Below are 11,516 nucleotides of genomic sequence, written 5' to 3' on the forward strand. Positions count from 1 at the left end.
ATCATTGCTCACCGTTGTGATAAGCGTCGCATCGAGAGTGAGACCTTTCACGGAAAATGTATTGTCACAATGCATTATTTGTAAAGAAAACAGTTGCAACTGCAATATTAAATAAAAGAAAAATTAAATGCATTTGAAAAAAGTAAATTATATACTTACATATTTTATATATAAAAAGTTTTATTATATAGCATACAAAATATTAAAAAAGATAAATATGAATTCAATATTTGTTTACCTCACGCGCAATTTTTTTGTCGTTAGTACTATTAAGCATATCATGTACCGTAGTGCTGATCTTTACCGCTTGTTTCTTGCCAGTCTCACAGACCCATGCTATTATTGCTATTTTTATACAATATTGTATAGTGTCTATTATTACAAAAGTGTGATCAAATTTCTTAGTCCAATTAATAGACAACCCATTTTTCCATTCTATATTATAATACAGTTCAAATGTAATGCTAACGAAAGATAACAATACTGTTGCAAGGATCTGTGGACTAAAAATTATATTTAATTTTTGCACTGTATCGCTAACTATCAAATGTTGCGTCTTGAGAGCTTTGAGCTTCATTAAAAGATGGTTTCTCTGTTCATGGTTGACCCATTTGACTAACTGCGATTCATTATTTATGAATAAGTTTGTCAGATCGTCATTCATTATTTTGAAACAAACTTTTAGCACATAAACGCAATTTATGTACAGCATCTCAATCTGAAATATCAGCAAGGCGGTATACAATAACAACGCACTGATTACGATAGGAAGTTGTATTTGAATATCATTGTATAATATTTCCGCAGATAAGAAGAAGAAACCACAAATGTCCTTTGTGTGGATTAGTATAGATGGCATCTTATACATTTCTGAAGGCAGTCTTGAAGAAATTTTTATTATAGTCTGTAGCAAATGCATTCGTGGCTTGTTTAAAATAACCGTGGTAATCATTACAAAACTGCTAGTTATGAAAAAAAAGTTTGTTGCAATAATGTCTTCTTCATTGTTGGTATCGAACCATTTAGAAGAGTTCATTATATATATCATTATTAACACACCAAAGCAAAACATACACGCCACTATATTCGATAAAATGTAGCAAGGTTTGGAAATTTCGAAAGATAAATCGTTGATCTTAAATGGAAGTATTCCGAGAATGCGGCCAAGCGTAAAACAAGGATACATTAAAGAGTGAAAATCCGTAGCATGAAATAACCACCATCTCTTTTTTATATTGTTGCCCTTAATTTGTTCTTGAAATTTTGATAATAGATTGTACATGATCAAATAAGTTTTATTGGAAAAACAGTTTCAAAATTGTTAGTTCTATTATCGATGATGACATCCCACAATGTTTTACTTTTAAGAATGAACACTTTAGTTTTAACGTGAGTTTGATTGGGAAAACTTTTTTTTAAAGTCTTTACCTTAATTTTTTCATAATGAAGATAACGTGGATAATCCGCATGACTTTAAGTTTAGAACTGCAAGTTAGTTCTACGTATTGCAGAATATGACTCACACGCGAATCACTTGTTGGCATGAAGTAACCATGGAATCCCTTAATTAGCGTATTTTCTTTGTAAGACAATACATAAAATGGAATGTAATTTTATTATGACCGATTAATCTACACATTTAGATCACTTATTAGAAATATGTTTGATGAAAGCATGAAAAATCAAATACATATTATCAACAATAATTGTTATTTTTTTTTAAGATTTATTATTGTTTGTACAGTTTTACTAAGATATAAAACATTTTTTAATTACCAATTTTAAATTAAACTTTGTTCTTATTGTATAAAATGAACGTGTAATATGGAAATAGATGTTTATATTACACCTTTGCCTCTACGTATTTTTTGTAATAAAAAGGCAATAAGAGATTTAATGGTTAAAAAACAATTTCTCTTTCAAATTATATAATTTTTTTGGTTTGCTTATGCTGGTTGTGTACCATTAATTATTGTTGTTTTATCACAAGAATGCGCCATGATTAAAAATTGTATTAAAATTAAAAGATATGTAGTGACAGTACCTATCACCTAAAAGCAAAATTATAAATTAAATGTTGAAATTTAATTTAATTTAAAGATATTTAAACAAGTGTTGATAAATCATTGCTCACCTTTGTGATAAGTGTGGCATCGAGAATGAGACCTTTCGCAGAGAACGTATTGTCACAATGCATTGTTTGCAAAGAAAACAGTTGCAACTGCAATTTAAAAGAAATAAAATGAAAATATGAAATAACTTTGCGAAAAGTAAATTGTGTCATTATATTTTTTGTATATAAAATATTCTATTTTTTTGCATACAAAACATTAAAAAATAAAATCTTAATTGTTTTAGTACCTCACGTGCGATTTTCTTATCGTTAATGCTATTAAGTACTTCATGAATTGTAGTGGTAATTTTAACAGCTTGTTTTTTACCAGTCTCACAAGCCCATGCTATCAATGCTATTTTTGTAAAATAATGCACAATGTCTAATATTATGTAAAAGTGCCCAACTTTTAGTGTCCGCTTAATAGACAACTCATTTTTCCACTGTATATTGAAATACAGTTCAAAAGTAATGCTGATGAAAGATAAACCTATTGTTGCGAGGAGATGTGGACTAAAAATTATATTTAATTTCTGCACTGTATCACTAACCATCAAATGTTGCTTTTTGAGAGCGTTGAGCTTTATTAAAAGAAGATTTTTTTGTTCATGGTTGAGCCATTTGATTAAATGCGATTCATTGTTTATCAGTAAGTTTGCTAAGTCCAGATTGATTTTTTGGAAACAAATTTTTAATACACACACGCAATTTATGTACATCATATCGATATGAAACACTAAAAGAGTGACGTACAGTAACAACACATTAAGTAAAAAAGAGAATTGCAATTTATAAAAACCGTATAATATATGCACAAGTACATAAGAGCAACCAAAAATATCTTTGGTGTGGATTAGTACAGACGACAGCTGATATAATTCTGGAGGTAGTTTTGAAGAAATTTTTATTATGGTTTGTAGCAAATGTATTCGTGGCCTGTTTAAAATAAACGTGGCGAGCACTATAAAACCTTTAGTTATGTAAATAATGTTAATTCCAATAATATCACGATCATTGTCGAACAGTTTATTCATTATAAATATCGTTATTAGCGCACCAAAACTGAAAACACACATTACTATATTCGATAAAATATAGCAAGGTTTAGACATGACAAAGGATAAATCGTTAATTTTATACGGAAATGTTCCGAGAATACGACCAAAAATAAAACAGGGATACATTAAAGATTGAAAATCCGTAGCATGAAACAGCCACCATCTTTTTCCTTTTCTCCTGTCCCTAACTTGTTCTTGAAGTTTTGATAATGAATTTAACATGATCAATTAAGTTTTATGGAAGATTAACGTGAAAATTGTTAGTTCTATTATTGAGTAAGACACACAATGTTCCACTATCAAGAATGAACACTTTAGTTTTAACGTTAGTATGTATTGGAAAATTTCTTATTTAAATAGCCTTTACTTTTATTTTTTTATTATAAAGATAACATAGACAATCTGCAATGAGTTTAAGTTTAGAACTACAAGTTGACTTTACATATTGCAGGACATCAGGGTATGACTCACACACGAATCATTTGTTGGCATGAAGTAACCATGGAGTTCTTTCAATAGCTTATTACCTTTGTAAGATAATGCGAAAAATAATGAAATAAGGTAGATAAATGATTAGCAAATACTGTGATATGTATACGTGTTACATTTAATTAATTTAATTGATAGAAGTAGAATTCACAATCTCTATACATGACAACCAAAATTATAGCAGGTACAAAAATTAGTGATACATTTTGGTGGTGACATTAAAAATAAATAATTTTTTGGGGTGTGAAAAATCAAGTATATGTTATCTATATTAATTGTTAGTTTTTTAAAAGTTTATTATCGTTTCAATTTTACTAAGATGTACGACGTTTTCAAATTACCATTTTGAGATTAAAATTTGTTTTGTTTCTCAATACATACTATGTTGAAATTGTTTATTAAAAATTGTAATTAAATTATAATTTAATCTAATGTTGCTACGTTTTTATAAATAATATGTAATATAGTAAATATTTTACAATTTTGAATTTAAAATTTAATGCACTACACTTTGATGAATATAATTGTTAAGTTTTAATTTAAAATATTGATTATTAACAAAGGTATTATACAAAATATAAATGGGTTGTTACATTACACTTTCTACTTTACATAATTTTTATGATAAAAAAGAAATACAAAATTTAATGCTTAAAATTTAATTTTTTGGGGATTATGTATTTTTTATAAGATTACTTATACTGATTTAGGTTGCTTGTGTACCATTTGCTCTTTATTTTTATCACAAGAATGTGTCATAATCAAAAATTGTATTAAAATTAAAAAATGTGTAGCGACAGTACCGACCATCTGAAAGCAAAATTATAAAATATATAGTGTAATTTAATTTAAAGGTATATAAACAATTGTTGATAAATTATTGTTCACCTTTGTGATAAGCGTCGCATCGAGAGTGAGACCTTTCGCAGAAAATGTATTGTCACAATGCATTATTTGTAAAGAAAACAACTGCAACTGCAATGTTAAATAGAAGAGAAATTACAAATGCATTTGGAAAAAATAAATTATATAATTATATATTTTATATATTAGAAGTTATATAGCATATAAAATAATAAAAAGGATAAGTGTTAATTTAATAATTCTTTACCTCACGTGAAATTTTATTGTCGTCAATACTATTAAGCATATCATGAACCGTAGTGTTGATCTTTATAGCTTGTGTTTTGCCAGTTTCGCAAGCCCATGCTATCATTGCTAATTTTATACAATAATGCACAACGTCTATCATTATCCAAGTGTGATCAAACTCTTTAGTCCAATTAATATACAATCCATTTTTCCACTGTATATTGTAGTACAGTTCAAATGTAATGCTGATGAAACATAAGCCTAATGTTGCGAGGAGCTGTGGACTAAAAGTTATATTTAACTTCTGCACTGTATTACTGATCATCAAATGTTGTTTCTTTATGGTCTTAAGCTCTAACAAAAGATGGTTTCTCTGCTCATGATTGATCCATTTAACTAAATGCGATTCATCGTTGTTTACTAATAAATTTGCCAAATCGTCATTTATTTTTTTGAAACAAACTTTTAGCACGTAAACGCAATTTATGTACAGCATATCCATTTGAAACACTAGAAGATTGATGTACAATAACATCACACTATGTAAAAAAGGAATTTGCATTATATAAAGACCATATAATGTATGCATGATCAAGTAGGAGAATCCAAAAATGTCTTTGGCGTGAATCAATACAGATGACATTTGATACAATCCTGAAGATAGGTTTGAAGAAATTTTTATTATAGTTTGTAAAACGCGCATTCGTTGCTTGTTTGAGATGATCGTGGTAATTATTATAAAATTTCTAGTTATATTATAAAAGTTATTTGCAATAATATCTTCTTCATTGTTGCCGTTGTCGTACTTTTTATAAAAATTCATTATAACTATTAGTATTAACAAACCAAAACAGAAGACACACATCACTATATTTGATAGAATGTAGAAAGGTTTAGAAATGACGAAGGATAAACCGTTAATTGTATACGGAAATGTTCCGAGAATACGTCCAAAGATAAAACAGGGATACATCAAAGATGGAAAATCGGTGGCATGGAACAGCCACCATCTCTTTCTTTCCCTTTTGCTCTTAACTTGTCCTTGAAATTTTGATAACGGATTGAACATGATCAATTAAATTTTCTGGAAGAACAACTTGAAAATTATTAGTCCTATTATCGATTATGTGATATCGCACAATTATGATATTCCACTATTAAGGATGAGCACTGTAGTTATAACGTGAGTGTTGGGAAAACATTTTTTTAAATAGTTTTTACCTTAATTTTCCCACAATGAAAATAACGTGAATAGTTCGCAATGAATTTAAGTTTAGAACTGCAAGTTATGATACGTATCATAGTAACTCACGAATTATTTGTTGGCATGAAGTAACCATGGTGTTCTTCGAATAGTATATATTGCTCTTGCGGAACAGCGCATAAAATAATCAAATGTAATTTCTATAATTATTATAACTGACTAATCTGCATATTTAGATTATTTACAAGAAAAAATATTAAATTAAACTTTGTTACTCAATATATAAAATACATTAAAGTTTTATTTTTTATTGAATTATGATTATAAATATTATAATATTTGATATAAAAGTTTACATAATTTTATAAATACATGCGAATTACTTTTAATAAAGTAAAAACTTAATTTCTAGCGAGATGATTATAAACAATTGGGGGAGGGGGGATTATTGACACATATCAAGAATTAATTTCTATTTTTTCCGTACAATATTGAATATTACTGTATTACATAATATTATATACTACTAAACAATAGTATGGGTTTTGCTAAACGTTGATAACGAATGACATATACAGAACGAATGCAAAATTAACAATGATAGAGTTATTATACAATTTTTTTAAGGAAAATATATTATATACGTAACTTTCACTATTGTGCCACATTCGAAACATCCTTATAGACTCGCGTAATGTGTATATTAGTTTCACCAATGACCAAATATCTGTTATTCGATTTCGCGTAAGTGTCCGTAAAAAAAAATTTGTTATGATGGCAAATATTTAAATTGCTTGATAATGAAATAAATACTATTATGAACTATTATCGAAAAAAGACGCGCAATATCTATTATATTTGATTATAATATTTAAATCTGGTTTGTAACGTTAAATATATCGCTCAAGATGTACATTTATTACCGATTTGTATTTACTAAAGAATGCCAGACTTCAGGTTAAACTCTATTACAACTAAAAAATCTTTTATCCTTTTTAATATAAAATACGGCAATTATGCGATGTAAATAGATTCTTACTTACACATCTTTTATATGAAAAAAGAAATTATTAAATTTCACATTATATTGATAAAGTATTAATACGAATATTTATATTCTCGTATTGATTTTTTTAAATTTTGAAACAAGAAAATTGAAAGTTTTAATTATGTGACAATCTTAATGAATGTAAAGCAATATTTTATAAAAACATATTTATATTTTTGTTTAGTATATTAACCAAGTAACTATGTCAATTTATTTATTTTCAATTTTATGCTGACATATAAATTGTTGGATAATATTATGATGATAAAAAGAAAAGAAGATTTAGTGTTTAAAAATTAATTTGTTTTATGGATTATGTATTTTTTGAGTATGAGATTGTGCTGATTTAAAATTCTTGTGTAACATTGATTGCAATTTTTTCGTCACAAGAATGCGACATGACAAAAAATTGTATTAAAATTAAAAGATATGTAATAGCAGTACCTATTACCTAAAAAAAACCAGAATTATAAAGTAATGAAAGGCAGTAATTTAATTTAATTTAATGCTTTCAATTGTGGCAAATGGTTGCTCACCGTTGTGATAAGCGTCGCATCGAGAGTGAGACCTTTTGCAGAGAATATATTATAACAATGCATTGTTTGCAAAGAAAACAATTGCAACTGCAATATTAAAAAGAAAATTACAAATATATAAATCCGCTAAAAGTAAATTGTGTTGTTATATTTTGTATATAAAAATTTTTTATTAATATACGCGACATATTGGAAAATAATAAATAGAAATTAAACTTTTTTAGTACCTCAAGTGTGACTTCCTTGTCGTTAGTGCTATTAAGCACGTCATGAATTGTAGTACTGATTTTTATAGCTTGATTCTTGCCACTTTCGCAGGCCCATGCTATCAATGCTATTCTTATAAAATGATACATAGTGTTCAATATTACGTAAGTTCGTCCAACTGGCAAAGTCCAATTGATAGACAACCCATTTTTCCACTGTACATTTTGGTACAGTTCAAAAGTAATGCTGATAAAAGATAAGCTTACTGTTGCGAGGAGATGTGGACTGAAAATTACATTTAATTTCTGCACTGTATCACTGACTCTTAAATGTTGCTTTTTTAGAGCCTTGAGCTCTATTAAAAGAGGATTTCTCTGTTTATGATTGAGCCATTTAATTAAATGCGATTCATCGTTTATGAATAAGTTTGCCAAACCTTCATTAATTCTTTTAAAACACATTTTTAATATACAAATGCAATTTATGTACAACATATCCATTTGAAACACTAACAAAACGGTGTATAACAGCAATGGTCTGATCAAGAGAGAGATTTCCATTTTATGGTAACCGTACATTTCATGCACAAATAAGTAGGAGAAACCAAATATGTCTTTCGTGTGGATTAATACAGATAGCATGTGATACAATTTTGGAGGCAGTCTTGAAGAAATTTTCATTATGGCCTGTAGCAAATGCATTCGCGGCCTGTTTAAAACGAATGTAATGATCACTATGAAAGTGCCAGTTATGTGGAATAAGTTACTTGCAATATCGTTATGTTCATGTTGACCATCGAACCATTTATAAAAGTTCATCATATATATCATTGTCAGCGCACTAAAGCAAAAGACACACATCACTACACGTGATAGAATGTAAAAAGGTTTTGAAATAACAAAGGATAAACCGTTAATTCTATACGGAAATATTCCGAGAACACGGCAAAAGATAAAACAGGGATACATTAAAGATTGAAAATCCATAGCATGGTACAGCCACCATTTCTTTCTTGTTTTTCTACCGTTAACTTGTCCTTGAAATTTTACTAACGAATTGAACATGATCAGTTAAATTTTGTGGGAAAACGGCTTGAAAATTGTTAATTTAATTATCAATTAGGATGTCTTTTTAAGATGTTCCATTATCAGTAATGAGCACTTTAATTTTAACATAAACATAATTGAGAAAACTTTTTTTTGTAGCTTCGATCTTAATTTTTTTACTATGAGAATAGCAATGTACAACTCGCATTGAGTTTAAGTTTAGAACTGCGAGTTATTGCGGGACGACTTGCGAATTGTTGGCCTGAAGTAACCATGGAGTTCTTTGAATAGCGTGTTACCTTTGTGAGATAGTGTATACATTAATAGAATGTAATTTCTGTAATTATGAATGTTTAATTTGCACATCTAGATTATTAGGAAAATATTAGAACCAAACAGGAAATACAGGAAATCGACAACATGCTATCTATATTAATTATTAACTTCTTAAAAATCCATTTGTTTAATTTGGGATATGCAACATTTACAATTTAACATTTGAGATTAAACTTTTCTTTATTATTCAATATATACGCAATGAAATTTTTTAAATTAAATTATAATAGTATTATGTCTAATATAAAAGTTTATATTTTTTGTTTTATTAAAAATAATTGCATATATTTATTTTATAAACTCAATTTATAACGAAGTGATGCCTTTTTTTAAATCATAGACTAACGAAAAATTAATTTCAATTTTTGTATAATATTGAATATTATTACATATATGTATAATGTTATATACTATTAAGTAGTTGTATGCGTTTTGCTATTACAAATATTAGCAAACTTATGCTAACAAATGTACGCAAACTTTTTCAAGTATTAACGTGTATATTTTTTTCATAAAAGAAAAAAGGATAAAGAAATAAATCAGATTATAATGATTAAACGTTAATATTTATATTTTTTTAATTTTGAAACAAGAAAATGGAAAAATTAATTATGTAATAAACTTAAGGAATTTATAGCAATACTTATGAAAATTTATTTATTTTTGTTTATACTAACACGTTGTATACTAACATAAGTAACTATATCTACTAAACTTATATATTTTTAATTGATACATTTACGTACACATATAAATTATTGTATGATATTACGCATAAAAAGAAAAGATTTAGCGTTTAAAAATCAATTTGTTTTATGGATTATGTATTTTGTATTACATTGTTTATGCTGATTTAGGATGTTGTACTATTGATTGCAATTTTTTTATCACAAGAATGTGTTATGACCAAAAATTGTATCAAAATTAAAAGATATGTAGTAATAGTACCCATCACCTAAAAAGCAATATTATAAATTAGTAAATGCTGTAACTTAATTTAATACATTTAATTGTGACAAATAATTGCTCACCGTTGTGATAAGCGTTGCATCGAGAATGAGACCTTTCGCATAGAATGTATTGCAACAATGCATTGTTTGTAAAGAAAACAGCTGCAACTATAATGTTAAATAAGAAAATAAAGAAAAATTGCAAATAAATTTGAGGAAATTGAATTGTGTTTATATATTTTGTATAAAAAAATTCTGTTAGAATACGACATATTAAGAAATGTAAATAGAAATTAAATTTCTTTTATACCTCAAATGCAATTTCCTCGTCGTTAGTGATATTAAGTATGTCATGAACTGTAGTGCTAATTTTTACAGCTTCATTTTTACTAGTCTCGCAGGCCCATGCTATCAACACTATTTTTATAAAATGATACCCAACATAGAACATTGCATAAGTGTGATCAATTTTCTTAGCCCAATTGATAGACAACCCATTATTCCATTCTATTAAATTGAAGTACACTTCAAAAGTAATCTCGAAGAAAGATGCGACTATGGTTGCGAGAAGCTGTGGACTGAAAAGTATATTTAACTTCTGCACTGTATCACTAATTATCAAATGTCGTTTCTTCAAAGCCTTGAGCTCCATTAACAAAAGAGGATGGTTGATCCATTTGACTAAATATAATTTGTTTATAAATAAGTTTGTTAAATCGTCATTGATTTTCTTGAAGCAACCTTTTAATACACAAACGCAGTTTATGTACAGCATATCCATCTGAAATACTAGTAGAACGCTGTACAAAAACAACACATTGAATAAAACAGGGATTTGCACTTTTAAATAACATAATGCTTGCGCGAATAACAAGAAGAAACCAATAATGTCCTTTGTGTGGATTAGTACAGACTGTTTTTGATACAATTCTGAAGGTAGTCTTGAAGAAATTTTCATTATGGTCTGTAGCAAACACATTCGTGGACTGCTTAAAACGAATGTGACGATTATTATGAAACTGCTGGTTATGTAAAAGGCATTATTTTCAATAGCTCTGCGTACGTTATACTCATTAAACCATTGATCACTGTTTATTGTATAAAGTATCATCAATGCACTAAAGCAGAAGACACACATAATTATATTCGATAGAATGTAGTAAGGTTTAGAAATAACGAAGAATAAACCGTTAATCTTATACGGAAATGTCCCCAGAATACGGCAAATAGTGAAACAGGGATACATTAATGATTGAAAATTTGTGGCGTGGAATAGCCACCATTTTTCTATTTTTTTCCTGCCGTTAGTTTGTCGTTGAAATTTCAATAATGGACTGAACATGATCCGTTAAGTTTCATGGAAGATTTGTTTGAAAATTGTTAATCTTATTTCATTATGATCCATTAGAATACTTCGTTATTAATAATAAGCACTTT

The 11,516-nt window shown here is 27.7% G+C and overlaps 3 protein-coding genes across 3 annotated transcripts in view; 1 reads left to right on the forward strand and 2 right to left on the reverse strand.

Annotated features, from left to right (window-relative positions):
* LOC105830687 (agrin) overlaps positions 1-11,516 on the forward strand; it is a 569,188-nt gene that overhangs the window by 147,871 nt on the left and 409,801 nt on the right. The gene's annotated exons all lie outside the window — the stretch shown is intronic.
* LOC105834686 (putative gustatory receptor 28b) lies at positions 4,157-6,218 on the reverse strand. Its single transcript, XM_028191456.2, has 2 exons — positions 4,772-6,218; positions 4,157-4,635 (listed from the first exon to the last, which is right to left on the reverse strand). The coding sequence occupies exons 1-2, from the start codon at positions 5,819-5,821 to the stop codon at positions 4,504-4,506; spliced, it is 1,182 nt and encodes a 393-aa protein (XP_028047257.1). The 5' UTR covers positions 5,822-6,218; the 3' UTR covers positions 4,157-4,503.
* Positions 9,450-11,452, reverse strand: LOC105834685. The gene is made up of 2 exons (XM_028191453.2): positions 10,390-11,452; positions 9,450-10,247 (listed from the first exon to the last, which is right to left on the reverse strand). The coding sequence occupies exons 1-2, from the start codon at positions 11,419-11,421 to the stop codon at positions 10,122-10,124; spliced, it is 1,158 nt and encodes a 385-aa protein (XP_028047254.2). The 5' UTR covers positions 11,422-11,452; the 3' UTR covers positions 9,450-10,121.

The sequence above is a fragment of the Monomorium pharaonis genome, chromosome 9 (genome assembly GCF_013373865.1).
Source record: "Monomorium pharaonis isolate MP-MQ-018 chromosome 9, ASM1337386v2, whole genome shotgun sequence".
NCBI classification, from domain to species: domain Eukaryota; kingdom Metazoa; phylum Arthropoda; class Insecta; order Hymenoptera; family Formicidae; genus Monomorium; species Monomorium pharaonis.

Coding starts and splice junctions, on each gene's coding strand:
- LOC105834686 (XM_028191456.2), bottom strand. CDS start 5,821: ATGTTCAATCCGTTATCAAAATTTCAAGGACAAGTTAAGAGCAAAAGG. Junction 4,636..4,771: donor ACAATAAAATTTCACGTGAG/GTAAAGAATTAT, acceptor TTAACATTGCAG/TTGCAGTTGTTTTCTTTACA.
- LOC105834685 (XM_028191453.2), bottom strand. CDS start 11,421: ATGTTCAGTCCATTATTGAAATTTCAACGACAAACTAACGGCAGGAAA. Junction 10,248..10,389: donor ACGAGGAAATTGCATTTGAG/GTATAAAAGAAA, acceptor TTAACATTATAG/TTGCAGCTGTTTTCTTTACA.